The sequence below is a fragment of the Lineus longissimus genome, chromosome 13, assembly GCF_910592395.1.
Source record: "Lineus longissimus chromosome 13, tnLinLong1.2, whole genome shotgun sequence".
Classification (NCBI taxonomy): domain Eukaryota; kingdom Metazoa; phylum Nemertea; class Pilidiophora; order Heteronemertea; family Lineidae; genus Lineus; species Lineus longissimus.
Genome location: NC_088320.1, coordinates 4,529,766 through 4,548,709, shown reverse-complemented (window position 1 = coordinate 4,548,709; position 18,944 = coordinate 4,529,766). Strand labels below are relative to the sequence as shown.

At 42.3% G+C, this 18,944-nt stretch overlaps 2 protein-coding genes across 17 annotated transcripts in view; one reads left to right on the top strand and one right to left on the bottom strand.

The window, feature by feature from the left end:
* The first annotated feature begins 812 nt into the window (after window positions 1-812).
* LOC135498347 (homeobox protein Hox-A6-like) lies at window positions 813-7,255 on the top strand. The gene is made up of 4 exons (XM_064788603.1): window positions 813-1,301; window positions 1,688-2,244; window positions 4,947-5,125; window positions 7,088-7,255. Exons 2-4 carry the CDS (start codon window positions 1,755-1,757, stop codon window positions 7,253-7,255), a joined length of 837 nt encoding a protein of 278 aa, XP_064644673.1. The 5' UTR covers window positions 813-1,301; window positions 1,688-1,754.
* A 1,302-nt stretch (window positions 7,256-8,557) lies between these two features.
* Window positions 8,558-18,944, bottom strand: part of LOC135497913 (histone-lysine N-methyltransferase 2C-like) — a 50,717-nt gene continuing 40,330 nt past the window's right edge. For all 16 annotated transcript variants that reach the window (XM_064787919.1, XM_064787926.1, XM_064787928.1 and 13 more), the window contains 16 exons: window positions 18,567-18,860; window positions 18,256-18,426; window positions 17,932-18,124; window positions 17,663-17,835; window positions 17,137-17,342; window positions 16,802-16,970; window positions 16,439-16,674; window positions 15,815-16,194; window positions 15,358-15,601; window positions 15,046-15,158; window positions 14,633-14,759; window positions 13,942-14,241; window positions 12,757-12,887; window positions 12,164-12,458; window positions 11,651-11,833; window positions 8,558-11,467 (listed from right to left, as the gene is read on the bottom strand). In XM_064787919.1, the coding sequence (XP_064643989.1) occupies window positions 11,378-11,467; window positions 11,651-11,833; window positions 12,164-12,458; window positions 12,757-12,887; window positions 13,942-14,241; window positions 14,633-14,759; window positions 15,046-15,158; window positions 15,358-15,601; window positions 15,815-16,194; window positions 16,439-16,674; window positions 16,802-16,970; window positions 17,137-17,342; window positions 17,663-17,835; window positions 17,932-18,124; window positions 18,256-18,426; window positions 18,567-18,860 (3,305 nt within the window). In that variant the 3' untranslated portion in view covers window positions 8,558-11,377. The remainder of the gene's footprint in view (window positions 11,468-11,650; window positions 11,834-12,163; window positions 12,459-12,756; window positions 12,888-13,941; window positions 14,242-14,632; window positions 14,760-15,045; window positions 15,159-15,357; window positions 15,602-15,814; window positions 16,195-16,438; window positions 16,675-16,801; window positions 16,971-17,136; window positions 17,343-17,662; window positions 17,836-17,931; window positions 18,125-18,255; window positions 18,427-18,566; window positions 18,861-18,944) is intronic.

Genomic DNA, 18,944 nt, shown 5'->3' with positions numbered 1-18,944 from the left:
TATTATCAATATAATTTTTTACTCGAAAACTCCTGAACCCGAATTTAACAAACTCAAGTACACATATTTCAGACTGCAACGAAAATCTCACCAAAATTAATTAATGTAACTATAGAATTTCCCTGACATGTCGAAAACCAACTCACAACACTTGCGGAAATCGTTATTAGTGATCAGCATTTAGTCTGTTGCTACATCGAAGAGGCGCATGGAGAGAAATCGGCACATTTTCCTCCTCGTCACCTAAATCCCACACAACGCGAACCAAAATCTGATGTAAAATATTTGGCGCGAAAACTTCCGCGCACATGTTGGTCTTCTTTATCATATCAGATCTCTGAAAGTCTCGCGTAATTTCACGGGTCGTTGCCAACCATGGTTGTCAAGATACGGAGGTGTTGATGAACAGAGGCTACTGTTGCGCTATAAAAAGGTACCTCTCAGAACATCACCGCGCAAAGCGGGAGCTGTTATGGGAAATATTGTCCCCAGAAAGAAAGTGGGCAATATTTCAGAGCCTTGATTGTACGCGTTTGTTATTGGTCTCCATAGCAAGTTACCTGAATCCGTCAATGAAAAGAAGGGCAGGATTAATTCTTAAGGGGGGCTACATTTACCGGGCCTGCCATCCGCCTTTCATTTCTTTATACTCCAGTAAAAAAATTGCCTGATTCCCAATCACCTTTTCTCACCTTCTCTTCAAAAAGGGAGTCAGACGAAAATCGTTGATCACAGTCATGAATGTATTCATTACGTTGAACGAAATAGACGGGGAAACACAGAAAAGATAAGGCGAGCTCAGAAGGTTTTCGTTAGTGCTTACTCTGTTTGACGTACTGCATAGAGGATATGCACCTAAATTTTAGTTTTTAAACCTCTCTATATCAGAAAAAAACATTAGCAACTGAACACTATTTTGGCAAAATCTACAATGAGGTTCGCAAGTACCCTTCAGCCTCAGATGATGGTCTGATGTTGCGTTCTGTTCCATAGTTCACAGAACCCAGTTGGTTGTCTATTGCCACGTGCACCTGTCAATCAATTAAGGAACTGGCCAATAAGCGTCGAGTACTCTCCATCCCAATTACTAGAATGTCTGGATTGATTACTTGAGCAGGTTCGAGTTGCTTGATCTGTCAGAAGATGAGAAAAGCCCAGGTTGATATATGCGAGGATTTTAACTCTGAGATTCACCAGAAGTTGATGAGCTTTTTGGTCTGGAGATTATTTTGAATTTGATTATCAGTATAATTATCGTCATCATCATCATCATCAACATTACTGTTGCGTCTTTGATTGAGGTAAGTGACTTGATGATTACTACTATTATATTGTATTAGATTATTATCATCATACATGTATTTGTGCATATTATGATAATAAGAGTTATTGGATGTCAATGCCTGCTCTTCTTATCACATTGGCTGTTCTTGGGAGAATGTCCCAGTAAAAGACCCTACCTTCAAAGACTAGAAACTCATCTCTATATAATCTGGCCAAGTGAAGCTGTTGGTACTTTATTTTTGATATGATCACTTTACTGTACGCCTCTGATATAGCCCCATTGACCATGATGCTCATTAACTCTACCAGAGTGCGTAACACTTTCTTTGCCTGGGTAGAAGGGATTCGTATGAGCAGTTGTTCGAAAGACTCTGATATGAACCAATTGCTTTTTCACTTCCAGCTCTTTTGTGACGTCTAGGCGTCAGACGAGGAGTAGAAAACCCACCTTCGACGGTCACGCTATACCAATGATGGAGCAACGAGTATACGGGATGAATCCCCCGCCAACACTTCACCACTACCCCCACCCTATCTCAGGGAACTACACAAGCCTTCAGCACCTCCAACACAGCTCGTCCCCCCTGCCATCCCCTCTTCCGTCCGTCTACGGGGGAAGCAGTCTGGGCTACCACGGGTCAAACAACATGTCAGAATGGGGACTACCCCATACTACGTCAATGTCGTCATCGTGTAGTAATATTGCAAATTCTACAGGACTTTTTTCGAGAGACACTTACAATTACGGCAGTGCGTGTTCCGGTCAGACTCTAAATACGTGTACGGACAATGGCTTACGTGGTGTCGCAGATTACGGTGCTACGTCAGCGAATGTCAACGGTATGACGTCATACTCCTATTGTAATAATGTGATGAATAGTAATACGTTGGATGTGAACGGGTCCATGAAACAACAACTGGCTTTAGGTGCTACAGGGATCGACACATCAAAATCAAATGGTAAGTTAAGAGAAAAAAATTCATTCATAAAATGTATTAAGGTGACTGGAGGAGTTTGAAGTAATACATTTGCAAGACTTGGTATGTCATCATGTCTTTCTTTGTAGTGAATATCACAGCCTAAGGCAATAAAACGATATGAATATCCGATAAACAAAAATACAGAGGGACATGAATATCGTCTATACACAGTTATTTTCAGGCTACAGACCTAAAAAAACAGCTTGTCTATGAACCTTTACTACTCTTTCTTCACATTCCTCGGGAAAACCTGGTAACAGGTCTTGTGGTGCAGCAGCTGAACTGCGAGATCTGACTGCCACATGGAAAACCTGCGCCATTTCTTATCCGTCGGGCACGAAACTACAGTGACAACATGAGTAGCATAAGCCACTACTGGGTAAAGTAGATAACTAGGATTATGGCTGTAAACTGTGTTTTTTTGGATGTATCCATATAGTTGACCATAGAAACATATATCTAAATTCTATACTAGAAATAGATTATCTTCATCCCCACTTCATTTGGCGTAAATACTACATTGTAATGGAAACACACAGTGTTGGGCACAATATATACTATATGTGCCAAATCTTAACGGCCTCATGACTTTTGTTCAAACTTTTTCTAAGTCAATGAAAAGCCTAGTAAAAGGTTATCCACAAGCAAATTTCAAATCCTAAGGAGTGATTTGTTGATAAAATAGATTCGAACCGGCCAAATTTTGACGAAATTTTCATTATTTATCATCAATGAACGCACAGTACCGGCCGAGCACGATACATACTATTTGTATCAACAGACCCGTCAACAGTAACCCCCAGCAAGCGCGACGACCAAAGTTTTCTCACTATAGAAGCGGCAAATCGGTTTTTAATTGGTCTTCCCCTTCGTTTTTTTTACCTGCGAACCGCTGGTTGCGTATGTCAGAACACCTCTTCCCGCTGGGGACGATTTAGCAACATGCAAATTAACTTGTCGAACTAATTAGTATCTTGGTGATTAGGTAAAGAGTTTTCAACGGGATATCGAATATTCTCGTGGCTAAACACTAATAGAAATGCACAACATATAGCACGCAAATGTGCGTATACGAAATCCCTGAGGTACTTCGTATGTCTTTCTGTCGCTGCTCCTGATCCTCTCCTGAATCAGCCTGGGTCTGTTGCCGTCAGGTGACAAATGGCGTTCACGACTCGATGAAGCCGATGACAGCACCTTGTAATATATCTCGTTGATATCAGATACAAAATCAGGTGCCGGCAACAGATGTCAACAACTTTGGTCGTTTCGGATTTCAGTGCATTAGCATGATGGACAAAATGCGTCATAATTTAGCTACGAAAAAAGTATAGCGGTGTCACCACGGATGTATACAACCGTGATGTCACTGTGACGGTTGATAAACAATTTTTCTTCCATATCTTAATAATCTGTATGAGTCGCACCACTTATTGATATGTTCATTTGTTTCCATGTATGATCAAGAGACGCATGCGACGGAGACTTTGACGATTCGATACAAAGTTCGTCTTCGGTGATGTCATTGCCTCTTCTGAAGCGCACTGCGTATAATTCGATGGCAGGCGTCAAAGCTGAGTTTTTGCCATCTTCAGCCTCAATGCCTCGTCTGAGAGGAATCAAGCTCATGCCTCATGGCAGAGCTAACTGTCTGTTGGTAAACAGGGCAGGTGTTGGCGAAATAAACATGAAGTACACAACAAATACTGTGACGCCATGTTTGTTACAATGTTCCGTTATATTTATTTTTGTGGTGGCGTGGTTGGTCGGCCGTAATGATCTCATGTTTTCATTCAATGTCAGGCCGATTATGCCATCACTTAATAAAACTGTGTAAGGGGCATGTGGACATCATGAGATGGGTCACGACTGTGCCGCGCCTATCCGGATGTCAATGCGGTGAGAGACCCTCCTAGGCCTATATCGATAGTGGATATGGATGGTTAGTCTTTTGGTCCCGTAAAGCCGTTAAAATTTTCGCACACTTTGTCAAAACTGCACGAGGATGGCTGTTGGCATGGCCGTCGGGGTAGCAAATACCTTCATGCTATGCAATCTCTGGCAGGCATTGAGGGCTTCTTAGGAAATATTTGGGAAGATAAAGCCAGAAAACATAAAAATGATGACGTCATAATCACGACCAGAACGATGCCTCGCGGAGGAGCCCGAGGAGTTCCGATGTTCAAAGCAAGCACTTCGGAACTAACTCGGATTGATCCGCGACGGATCAAAAGCTTTCCAAAGATTTTCAGAAGAAAAGTCAGAAGAAAAGTCGGCGTCGAAGCCTAAGGGGTTAATTGAGAAGCCTATAAATTAGTTCGAGCTTGGTGTGGTAATCCCTTAAGTATGTTTATCTGTTGATTCCGAGACCTGAAGGTGTATGTTCAAAGGGCACGCGCAGACAGGTGAAAGGTGGAAATCGCCTTAAGTAGGTGGAGTAAATAAGCCGTGTTGATTGACCGCATCAGTTATGTAATAAGGCTTCTCTCAGAATTCGTAGAGATATTTTGCTTTCTTAATATTTCTGCACGATCCGACTCTTTGTTGATTTCGTACATGTCATAACCAACGAGAAAAGGGGAAAGAGAAAACAAGGTGATTAAATTGATTGTTATGATATCGTCCACAAGCCATATGATACAGTATTCAATAAAAAGCCTTCTTTATTCATGTCATCGCAGGTTCCAGTAGTTCAGACAGTTCATACCAATTAGACCTAGCAACGAAACCGCGGAAGGAGCGCACAGCGTTCACGAAATCACAAATCAAGGAATTAGAGAAGGAATTTGCTATCCACAACTACCTCACGAGATTACGGAGATACGAGATTGCCGTCGCTTTGGACCTAACTGAACGACAGGTAAGTCGATGTCTTTGGGAAAAAACACGGAAAACTTGGCCCGAAAATTCACATGGGAAACTTGTTCAGTTCTCTTAAGAAAATACCACTCTCGGTGATTTTAAGGACAATGTACTAAGTATACCACTAACGGAACAATCGCATTAAAAAAGGTTTACTCGAAAAACACATTCTGCAGTGCGAGGAAACCGCGACATTTTCTTCCCAAAGACAAGGCACCGTTGCAGAATGAAGAAAAGCAACGCGTGCGGTGATTGAGATGAAATAAAAATATAGAAAACCACCCAACATTTCGAAATTCCTGAATTCCTGACCAGTTTCACACGAACAACCACTAGTGTGGTTGCTTATGTAGTTGGGATTGGTCACGTCGAACTTTATTTTGATCTGAGATAGTATCCGACATTTCATTTTAGACCTTATGAGGTGTCAAAGGAGTCTCCCGCGCTGGCAGCTTCTCCTATAAAGCGCGAGGTATCGGATTATTATATAAAAAATCTAATGGTTGCTTCGGGCCAAATCATGCCATCACATCAGGGCATGGAGCCCTACTGGCAACATCAACTTAAAACCTGAAATTATAAGGGTGATACTCGAAAACAATATCTATTTTTTCTGAGTTGAGTCGGGAATGCATTTCCTATAGACTCCCGGGGCAGTCCGTTGTGTCTTCCTAATTGGATCTCCGGGCGAGAGGACGAAGCCGGTCCACTGCGTCCGGAGTGTAGCCTTCTCATGTTGCAGGAGGCTTCGTCGGGAGTTCTCCAACCACACCAACTCTCTCCCGCATCGTTGTTTTCATATCAAATGCCTCACTTGTTTTAATATGAACAATTAGCCCTTCTCAATATTTGTATTAGCATTACTGGCATGTTTCTCGAGTTACGATTCCCGGGGTATTTTCGAAGCAGTCGAGTGTCGTGACCCGTTTCACCTTTGCCAGCACGTGCGGCGTCGGAAAACATGGTGATATTTTGATAAAACATGTAACTATTTTCATAACTAGTTGTTTGATAATTGGTTAAATTAAGCAATATTCGAGTTATGTTCTGGAAAAAGTAAATTAAAACGATGTGAAAGGGACGCCTTATAAAACGTGTCCACGTAAAGTGCCCTATTCATGTACATGTACGTTATTGTTCTATTCGGAGTTTGAAATGTCCCGGGATAGACTTCCGGGGAACAATGGAGCTATTGGGGGTCATGGCTGGACAATTTTCCTTTGGGACATTTTCTACTTCTACACTGGTCATAAAGATAGATTGAAATAGAGACCGATTGAAGGTGTAGCGGTTGTGAAAATCTACTTCTGGCGTATCAGATTTAGCACCGACAAGTTTGAAGCAGACGATCATTGTTGTTGATCACCTGATTGATGACATCTCGCGTGTTTTAACATCTGTTTTTCTCATCACTTCGGCTCATGTAGCGTTCCTTTACCAAGGTCGGAGGTGGTTCGCAACATTGCCGCACTTTACTACAGGCTTGTTACCTTTGATTGTACGTTTGTACCCGGGTGTGAACATCACTCGTTCATGCTTTCGTCGTACAAGACGTTAGATGCCCGTAAATATGTTCCATTATCGATGCGAATTCGTTTAGAAGTTATCCCGACTAGACGATGGAACTATGTATAGATATATGAATTGCTGTGAAGTCGGACAGAAGCTGTCCCAACTAGAAGATGGAACTGTATGTCAAGGATATTTTGGCATGGCGATACCCGGTTACCCTCGGTCATCCATCGAAGGTGCTTCTCAACATAACTTTTACGTTCACTCTACAGCTCTTAACCCTTGGTTTTATTTCCTTAAGGCTTAAAGCGTTCAAATGACACTATATTCGTCCCCCAGTCCGCTTTTCCTCTTGTGCAGGAGAACAAGGTTACGTTCATGATTATTATTCGTGTTTCTAAATCTCACATCTATTCTTGACACGTTCTTTTCAAATCTGTCTTTGTAGGTAAAAGTCTGGTTCCAAAACCGTCGCATGAAGTGGAAACGTGTAAAAGGAGCACAACTTGCTAAGGACAAAGTTACAGGGAAACTTCAACCAATCGTCACGTCTAGCAACCCACCGGCATTTCACGAACTGCAAGACCACGACCACGCGGGAGGTGCTTCGTCATGACCTCACCGTGGCAGTAAGGTCATTCAGGATTAATCAGGGTTGTGAATATTGACAGTCGTATTAAGAGAGCCCAGAAGGCTTATTCGAAATTGGAATAAGCCTTTATGGGCTTTCGTATATACTATATCCAGTAGTCAGGATTGTCGGTGCTCTTTCAAGTGACGAAAAATTGGTCAAATCAAAGTTGACTCAATGAACTGTGACGGGTCAGTAGACGACATAGGGCGATACTTTTATAAGTGAAGCCAGGAAAGACATCTTTTGAAAGAAAGGCTTGCACAGCAGATCAGAGGGGTCCCTGTAGCAGCCAGCTCCCAGAGCTAGATCCGTTAGCAGTTCTTATTTTATGATTTAATGTATATCAACATATTAATCTGTAACAATGATTTACCATATCAGTATTCAGCACTTGTAAATAAACATTTAATAAAACTATTGTCATTGAAATTGTATTGTGTCTTTGTTCTCAGCCTGAAAGGTACTATGTTTCTAATGCCATTAACATTGATGGCTGGACGCGAGGACCCAACGCGCCGCGTAGCGGCAAAATAACGAAGCTGGCGAAACATGGACTTATCACGGACTAAAAGCGCGATTGTGGGGTTGTGACTATTTTGCTGTATATTGTCACGAGGAAAGAAAAGCACGCGACCGAACGCCGACCTATTTATGTAAAATGATAATTAGAACGTATATAGTTCAGGAAATGTTAATAAATAATCATTCCATACCGTGTTTTGAGAGCATTTTTAATTGTAAAAAATATATGCCTACGTCACAGAGTCTCTGCAATGGTAATTTTTATCACAGTAGTCTGGCGCATGCCAGACTTTCTTCGTACGAGACGTTTTCCAGCACGATGTTTGTGGGCAGAAGCAACACTGCGCAAGATTACATCGAGCAGGGGCTAACAATAGATTATGCTGATGAGCATACCTAACTCATTGAGTTTTCCCAGAATGGTCCATATCGCGCGAAGCTCGGGATGGCATGGTCGTCTGTTGACTTTGATTTAAGAGACTGGCACCATGCCCAGTCTCTCTTAAAGCACAGTTAACAGAAACCCCTATACTCAGAAACAACAAACGCCCATCCCTTCCCACTACCTTAATACTTATGGATGCTCCAAATGCAGAACTGTCATTTGCAGTAGGCCTACGTGTCTGGTTTGCCTGGAAACAAAAATCACCTCGTACACGGATCAAAATCCGAACTTCTCAACTGGAACTGTATTAAGCTCTGGAGGAGCCAATGCAGCAAGGCTTTTGTCACAGAAGGAACAACCCAAACAATTTATTGTTTCAAATATATCCAAAATGAAGTCCATTTATTTGCATGAATTTTAAACCGACTATGAAATATTCTACATGGTAAATCTAGGATAACTCCACTGTTTCATTTAACATTTACAGCATATACATGTACACTGTACAGAGAAGATTACTGGGTGAAAGTACAAGATAGAATACATGGCGGTTCCAGGAAAATCCCCCCTCCCAATTACACAAGTCCTGAAATGGGAAACATCCAGATAATCAAACTATGTACATTACAAATACTCAAGCTCCATAAAAAAACACCTCAAAATCACACAATTAAACATAAATTTGATGATAAATTACACAGAATCAGGCTCAAGGGTAAGTAACAAGCAAACACAAATACGTAACTCACACAGTATAGAAGGACTTCCCCATTTTGTTTACTTACCCCACAGGTACAAGCTATGAATTAGAGCTATCATTGTCTCACCCTGTAGGCTTGGACAACAGTATGAGCACCAATACTGTTAAGACCTTCATTTTGCGAGCCTATTATTTCGAAAAGTTTGGAATTTTCTTCGTATTGGAAAGATTGCCTAATATTTGTAACATGTATAACCCCACCCTAAAATCTCTCCATCTTGGATTGGTGTCTTCCATTTTATGAAATAAGAGGTCGGATATTTACTGGAACAGCCTTTACATATACACAGTACACGAAGACATACATTAATACACACATTCAGACATAGACATAGACTGGAGACATACAGGAGAAGAACCACCCTAGACAGTTCATCGTCAACATGGGGCAAATTTATGGAATTGTCTTGGCCAAGACAGAATTCATTTACCTATTGAATAGACTGACCGATTCAGGACCTAAACACAGTGTACAGCATTTACTGTCAAGACCAAGACACATGGACACAACCCTTTTGTTTGGGGTTATGAAGGCTCCAAAATGACCATATTACTGCTTTCTCCTAACTAAAAATGAACCTATCATTTCACCCACACAAAAAATGAACCTATTAATTCCCCATACCAGAAATGAACCTATCATTTCCCCTTCCTAAAAATGAACCTATTATTTCCCCATACCAAAAATGAACCTATTATTTCCCCCTTACTAATGATTGATGACAACAACGGGACATTAATAGAAGATTATTCAAATGTTGTTTAATGGGCCAACCTACTTTGCATAAAACACATTCATTGGTTGAAAAACTAACATGTATGAGATCAGAGAAACTTTGAGGAGGACAATTCCAAAATTATGAAAAAGTCTTTCCCAGAAACTGCACTTTTTCTACCAAGAAACTTGGGTCACTCTTTTGTACAGCCATTCTGACTTGCAGTGTTTTGCGTCATATATTACTGTAGTTCCATGAGAATATGATGGTAGCGTGGTCAGCCTTGAAAGTCCAGATGAAGCACACCAGGGACTGGTCAAGATAAAAGCATGGTGCACACTAGGGACTATGATGCACACTAGGGACTATGCTGCACACTAGGGACCATTTAAGATAAAGCATGGTGCACACTAGGACCATTCGCCAGTCAACTGTCAAAAAAGACCCAATTCTATGACTATTCTTATAGCTGGCAGCTAACACCTTGAGAGACTACTGACATTTTGGCTGGGAAAGTACCAGTAAGTAGAATATATTCCTGAATATTAAGTTTAGATCATGAAAATTAATGATAACATATCAATGATGAATGGATGGTTCTATTTTACAAATGAATACTTACAATTTCAAATTTGATGTAAAAATAAACATGTCACGAAAGTTTCAAACAATTTTAAATGACGTTTCTTCTCATTTATTGTTCAGCAAATGCAATATAGTATACAGCACACTTTTTGGTCAAGTTATCAAAAAATTCACAAATGAAAATAATTATTGCTTTGTTCTTTACTTTTCACAGATACAACTTTCTGTTTTACATAGATATATACATATATTAAGAGATATAGTTTGTATTTATAATATTACCTAATGTTACATTCGCCTATGTTTATAAGCAATGAGACAGACTGACCAACAAACTTGATCACAATGATAGATAACAAAATCTAAACTGTCGTATACTGTGAATACAGTCAGGAGACATCACAACTGCAACATTTGTAAGTATTGAATTATAAGACAAGTATACGCACATCGACCTTGAAGTTGTTGCGACTCCTGACTGATTTACAGCAACTGACTTTCCTCCCTTCAGTCATATACCAGTACTATAGACATGACCAGGACAACATCACAACTGCAACTTTCATCAGCTAACAGTCATGGAATTTCCTCAAATGATGCTGTGGCAACTCAAAGATTCCAAGGCCGACAATTCTTGACTGCTTCAGAAATCCACCACACACCAGCAGTCAGATGATCCAATTCAATCATCCGAGTTCAAACCTAACCTTCAAACCTCAAATTAGACGATACTAATTTATTTATTATTTACATTGGCGAGTGCAAAAATAACTTAAGATCAATTTGAACAACTAAACTGAAGGTATTTACCTCTACATCTCCAGCACACATACATGTACTCTAATCTGCATAAGTCAACTTAGGTTCCATAAACCATATCCTGATTTCTTCATATGCCCACTGGCATTGTATTTTTGGAAATCGCGATAGAGGTGCAAACATTTTCCCCATTTTAACCTCAGGATTTGAATCAGGATAAGATACTGGTCAAAATCTCATAATGTAAATGAATGTATGCTATCACGGTTGATGCATAGCATGGCTGCCTATGTATGTAGCCCGAGAGCTTTTAGACCGATTGGAGCACAGGCATATCAGTATTGATCTAAATCTTAAATGATCTTTGGCATCTTTGTTCAGTTCATCCACTTGCGACAATTGACTGCGCCACACAGGCAAGGAATCTTGTGGTCGTCTTCGAAGTCGAATTTGTAGTCGTAGGTGAGCTGAAATAGATGGAGATTATTGGTACTTTTTAAAACACTTACACCCATTAAAAATCTTATTCTCAACCCCTTCACTGGCTCATGGTCGACTTTATGCCGATGTATTAAATCACATATTTTCTTATTTGCGTCCGTCTCAAATTGTCAGTGGTACCTTCATGTAAGTGGTTATCACAGCCTTACCTCTTCTCCTCGTGCAACCCGCCTGTTAGCGATGATAATGATCTTGCTCTCCTTCTCAAAGGGCACCACCTCAGCAACACAGTTGGGTTGGCAGCAGTGGTTGACGTAGCGGGCATGACCGCCGGTCAATGTGGCATCGACGACAAAATCAGTCTCCAGACGGAACATGTAGGTACCGCGATTCTGAAAGTTAACACAGAGGATTCAAATATAAGAGAGGTCTGGTTTACCTATTTGTACATTAGTACAGACATACCCATTGGTACACTTGTACTGGGATAACCATTGGTACACCAGTAGTAATACAAGTTTATAGTCTGATATCAACTGCTATAGAGGATTCAATCCCCCCCCCCCGTGTCTCTTGAAACATTTCAGTAGACCAGTGCAACAATCTGAGCATTTCTAACAGGTACCCATCTACAAATGGGTGGAGTAAGGCATGTGACACAAAGAGACAGGGCCCAGAGTCTCACCCAGACACCGGATATCAAACTTTTAACCCCTTCTTACCTGTGCCTCGTACTCCTTCTCACGTTTCTCCGCGACCTCATTCCTGATCAACTCCCCAATGTACTCAATCACCATGGTATGTTTCTCCAGGTCCCGCGCTGCAAACAAACCGAGGCCTTGAATCCTCGAACGTCCGAGATAGACGTTATTCTGCCACTCGGTCTTCAATCGGCGATACTGCTGCGATTTGGAATGTACAAATTGTTTCATGTAGGGTGAGTTGAGGTCACCTGAGAAGCCTGTGACGGTGCTGGGGAGAGATCGTGAGGAGGAGCTGGACTGGAGGGCGTGGGGTCTGGAAAAGTGAAGTTCATTCATAAGTGTGAAGACATTCCTTGGTCAAATAGAAATACAGATATGAATGATTAGATACTGGAAGGGACAAAAATATTCATTTTATTAGCTTTACAATCAACCCTGCAGCCGTTGTTGTTTTTTGGTTAGAACAACTGCAGAAAACTAGAAATTCAGCAAAACATTTAAGCCCATCTCTACCAGCTATTCCCTTGGTAACGCTTGTTATGACATTACCCCCGTGGCAACAATGTTTATGACATGACTCTCTTGGTAACAACAACGATAATCAAACTTACTTCCTGAAGTGAGTGCGGAACTTTGGTTCAGATCTGGCACATCCGGTGGGGTTGATGGCTAGGGGCAACTCAATCAGTGGCGACCTCCCATAGCGGAATCCGTAATCTTTCAACAGTTCCACACCGGGCAACTGCAAGCAGATAGAAATTAGTTCTGAGATGAACAGGAATTCATGGGAACATATCAATTGAAAATAGAGAGCAATGGAAGATATGTTTAGACCCTAATGCTGTCACATGCTCATGAAGTAGGAAGAGGTAATGAAACGGGTGTCATGTTGTTAGGCCGTGGGAGTGGGAAAGATTGCAAGATCATGGGTTTGACTTTCGGCTAGTTGCTACTTGGGTTTCCCTGCTGGTCGAGTTCAAATTGGGTTTATTTCAACGTTCTGTTCACAAATTTCATATACTGCTAATATTCTTTGATTTATCACTCAATAAATTCATCGATATCATCTAGTTTCTATCATACAGTCGAGGCTAAAAAATTACCACCATCGGTGCTAACATCAAGTTATATTCACCGCGGCTTATAACAACATCACCGAATGCAAAATCTTTGAATCATCTGTAAACACGAATAATGAGCTTGAAAACAGCCGATCGGAGAAACGGAGTCATCATAAACAGGGTAATGAGCATGCCAGGTAGGGAGGGGTCCGGTTCATGAGCCAGTACTACTTTCACCACAGTTACAATTCGGGGCAATGCACACAGGTGAATAATCATAATAAGCTTAGTTATCGAGCGAACATCAGAAACAACAACACCGACCACATGGGTGATTACAATATGATGACCCGAAAGACAACACGGCCTTCTGGGCGTCTGCAGACGTGCGACCCAATTTTTGTGGGTCCCTATACATTCCAAGCTATTTCAAGATTGTTGTTGTCATTGGCTTTTTTCTGATGAGGCCCATCCCTTCTTTAGTTAGCTCCGAGTTAACTGCCAGCTATTTTTCTTGGCTTTGAATCCCTTCGAAACTACTGACATGAAGGCTTTTGGTTGAGCATGTCCCGACATGAAGAGTGACAACCAACATATTGCTATTTGCAGACTGGACCCCATGCTGGCATACGAATGACATCCAGAGATACAGCAGAGCCATCTTTTGACAACCAACATTACTAAATTTCAAGAAAGAAGTCCGTATACAAGGGTATACACCAAATTGTCACTCACCGACTCAATGATCCTGATGATGGCCGGCTCGCCAAGGCCGAACATATCCTCCCCTGACAGGAATGATGGGAAGACTTTCACATACTGAGCATCACGGCGCAACTTCTCCACTTTCTCGAGGATTTTCAGCCAGACAGCTTTTGGCGAAGGTTCTTTCAAGGTCATTACGTCGTGACCTTTCTCCTCGACCTTGACAATGAACTCTGGGCGACCTTCAGCCTCGACGATGCTGCAGTCATAGCGAGCTCGTTTGTTGACGTAGCGCATGCTCCAGTAGAACCGACTCGTCTTGAAACCAACCTGGAAAGATCAAACAGATGGGATGAGAACAGAGGAGGCCAGGGGCCAATCCTATCCCAGGCAATCCATCTAAGTGTAAAGACACGGTGTACCCCCATTTTGCCTCTTTACCATTTCGCCTGTTCATCGTTTCCCGTATTCACCATTTCGCCTATTCATCATTTCGCCTATTCACCATTTCGCCTATTCACCATTTCGTCTATTCACCATTTCGCCTACACCCCCTTCTCCTGTAAGGGTATCGTTCCATGTGTTTCATCTTTCCATTGGGGTTATTGGCCGAGTGACTTATCTTCAGCCAGAAGCAATGGAAAGACGAAACACATAGAACGATAACCTTACAGGAGAAGCACTGGGTTCAGTGAATAACTTAGCTATCTTCAAAACTTACCGGGTAGATGTAAAGCTTTGTGTGGAACTTTCCGGTCTGCAGTTGATGGGGCAGGAGCTGTCCAATATTGTGGAATGTCAGAGCGCCGATCCTGGTGGTGTGGCTGCGGTCTTCTTCTTGGATCATCCTGCAGAAGACAGGCAAAGGTTGAAAATTGAAAATGATTGAAAAGAATGGTGACCAACACCATGGCAAGGGTTGTGCAGCCACCAGCAGAGAATGTGTTCGGCAAACTCTGCCAATGTGGACAAGATGAACAGAGCGTACACCCCATCCTCCAAGACTGCTCTCTGTTTGTTCCAGCAGAGAAGGCCTGGCCAGAGGATCGAGAAGAAACTGTGGCCAACTAAAAACAGCTGTGATGCGCATAACTGAAGGAATGGTGAAAGAGGGTACCCTATCAATCAACTTACTTAGCTAGTTGCCTATTCTCCTCCCTGTTGAGGTAGACTTTCCTGTAGACCTCCAGGCTCAGGAGTTCATTCTCTGGGTGGCCTTTGGGGGCATGGATCGGGCAGAAGATTGTCTACAATGGCAGAGTGCATTCAGTTTACATCAGAGCAGCCAAGGTAAAACACAAGAAAAAGGTAAATTGAAGATTGGTTTAGATTGATACTTTACCATGCCAATGCTGCGGTCCTTATAGCCAGTCTAATTTTAAATATCTCCTAGAAGTAAGAGTAGTTGCAGAGGATACTAGAAACTTAAAAGGATTTTTCACATACCTTATCCTGGAAGAACATACACTTGGCTTCCAGCGCACAGCCAAGATGATAAACGCTCGAGCACCGCTGCTTGAAACACGTCAAAGTGGCACCACCTTGAGAACACAACATACACTCGGTTGTCAATCCACGTTTAACAGCAGTATCTACGTTCATGAGAGCACCGTTGAGAGTTTCGTAGACCTCGCTTGACCACAGGGCACAGTTCAAGTGGATCCACTTGTCAATGTCCATGTTGAGTATCCTGAAAGAAAAGAGAATACTGTAAATACTTACATCTTTGCAAGCCTACTATTTTTATAAGCTTTGCGTATGGCGTCAAATTATCGAGTCAAAATATACATGGCATGAATATCATCTAATGGTACATGTACTCTCATTAAAACATTCATAGACATATATGCCTCAAGATCTGCATCAGTCTTTTTCCCATCTTCAGCTGTCGTCACCAACTTACCTTCCCTCAGCACAACTATCCAGATCTCCAAATTGGAAACACAGCACACATTTCCGCTGGTCTTCTGGCACCGGGTCAGGTACCACCATCATGTCCAGCAAGCGACGTAACTCTTCCAACTCTGCGTCCGACGTAGGAACGTACTTCTTGCCCGTGAAACCAAAACTTGCGTCGACCCTCCGGTAACGCACACCCTTCCATTTCTTAGGCAATGGTTTGTTGTCCATGCTGTTGCTTCTTCGACGTAATTTCACGGCCTTGGCGACGTCACCGACCTTCGGTAACTGGGGATAGGGAATGGCAGATTTACCCGTGTGCACATAGCCAAGTGGTGGTCTGTCAACATCTGTCTTATGATCAACAACATTGTGTCCATCCTTCTGAAAGATAAAAAAAAGGTTTCTTGAGATTATTTTGCACCTTCCTATGGAAAATTACATGTCTATTCCTTGACAGCAGAATTATGGGCCAAGGTTGACCTGTATACGTTTGATCCCGTTACATCATAAACAAAGGTTATGTAGGTACAGACCAAACCAAAAGAACAGGGGCAATAAACTCGGTCAATCTGCCCTCTACCCAAGTGGGGCCAAACAAAATTACTCTACCAAGCCCTGTACTAACCTTTGGTGTCGTTGAAGCGATGGACCGATGCGTGATAGCAAACTGCATGTAACAGTTCATACTACAGAACGTCACCTCCTCATCATCGTTATCTTTGGCCTGCTCCTCCTTGACAAGGTGCGGAATGTCACGCATTCGCTTACGGATTCCAGAGTCTTGTATGGCGACATCACAGTGACGGCAGAACTTCACCTTGGACTTGATCAGGGAGTGGATGTTCACCGCCTCTTCTTTATCTGTTGATGAAGAATCCAAACTGATATTAGAATAGCAGTCTCTTGGATATTTTCAAGTGCTCTACATGAATCAAGGCTCTCCAACCCAACTCAAATTAAAAGCGACGAATTATTTTCAAATACTTACGCTGCCTCTCATATCCAAACTTCTTGCCAACCTTGAAGTGATCAGGAGAAGTAGTTCGGCCAATTTCATACGACGGTGGCACGGCAATCTTCAACAGCTCGGCGATGGCGAAGATCACGTGATTGATGTCGTCTGCTGCTGGGGCGGACAGGGTCAAGGTCACCGATACCTGAACGAGAAATGGGTTGTGTTTAAAAATTCAGGATTAACCCTAAGCTGGACATGACTGAAGCATAAAAAGGCAATCGGTGTGGATGGCCTACAGAGTTTGTCTTCCCCCAACACGAATATTGAATATAAACGACTCAACGTCCAAATCACCCTAATCTTCTCACCTGGTTCTCCAAGAACTGGCTATCCTTCAAAGGTCTTGTAAAGGCCGAGAGGCCAGCTATCTTCTTGGCGTAGGCCTCCCTCTCGAAGGGCGTATCTATTGTAGCCAGGTTCTCCTTCTCCTTCATGATGAATTCACCAAGTTCGGGATCGTCTAAGAACTTGTCGCGTTTGGCTTCCTTTTCTTGTTTGATCTTCATAGGAGAAGCTGTAACGGAAATGGGAGACTTTCATTGACATGAATGGTGTACCCCCATTTCACCTACACCCATTTTGCCTATTCACCATTTCGCCTACACCCATTTCGCCTATTCACCATTTCCCTTATTACCCATTTTGCCTATTCATCATTTTGCCTATTCACCATTTCGCCTATTCACCATTTCGCCTGTTCATCATTTCGCCTACACCCATTTCATCTATTCATCATTTCGGTATGAATGACAGACATACTACTGTAAATGGCCAAATTATCAGTTTTTGCCTCTCATCACAATCTAAACAAAACACCTCAACATCTTCACTTACGTCTGATAGGAACAGGGGCAATGACCGGCACGACGGGAGATACGCGCGTGGCTTCATCAGCTTCCATTGGTTCCTCCTTGATGACCTTCAGCAACGGGAACTTCTCCACTTTTTCGCCGGTGAAACATTCAGGTGATGAACAGGACACCATACTGTCAGGTGTCGAACTAGCCCTGGAAAAAAACCATACGTTATTAGCAATGCCTTGTCTGAAATAGCTCTTTTCAAAGACGAGATTTGGCGTTACAATATTCACATCTCTGACCTACCTCGATGGTAACCGAGCCTCTATGAGTGGTGGTGGTGGCAGTGACGGCGTCCTTGGTCTCTGTGCGCCGAGGATTCCCTTCTGCGCCAGCTGGGCACGTTCTTGTTCTCTCTTCATCTGTTCTTGTTCCTTGTCTTTCTGCATCAGCATCGAGATCGGGCACTTGCCCATCATGGACGGACCATCGGGCAAAACTGCAGGAAAATCAAAGATCGATTATCAAATATCTTTCTTAATCAATTGAGATTATCAAATATCTTTCTTAATCAATTGCACTGATGAAAACGATGGCGACAGTCACTGGTTGACTTCAATCTCAACTTACCTCTGGGAACTCTTTCCCCGTGCACGTTCCTCTCAAAGGCCTGAATCTGTGGTAGGCCTGGTGGCAGCTTGGGTTGGGGTGGAGCAGGCGGCACAAATGGTGGTTGAGAGTAGCAGTCAGTCACACCGTCTAGCAATGAATTGCCAAAGTTTCCAAACAACTTGTTTTGGCCTGAAAAGAGGGGCATGAAATCATTTATAGAACTCATAGAAATCGGAAAGCGTATTTGCAGTTTCTGAACTGTACAATCCTATAACAGTTTATGAATAGCAAGTTAGAAAAAATTATCGTATTTTTTCAGAACTACTTACTATTTCCTCCTCCAAAGACACTGCATTGTGGGATATTAGCACCAACCGGCGGTTCCTGAAGCTGCAGCAGTGGCATTTTACGTAAACGATTCAAGATGGCCTCCATGCGAGTAGTATAGTCCTGGGCCGCATGCTTTTGTTTCTTGCGTTTTTTAGGCGGTCCATCGCCTTCTTTTTCCAATTTCCTTCGCTGTTTTCTTTCGCGTTTCTTCTTCTTTTTTTGCTGGTCTTCAAACTGTTTACGTTTCTTAGCGTAATCCTGCTTCTTTCCCATTTCTGAATGCGTCAGGAATTCTACGGATTATAAAAAAGATTTATGAAACCGAAAATAAAAATTGTACACAACACAACCATAATAACACATGAGCTGCTCTCGTG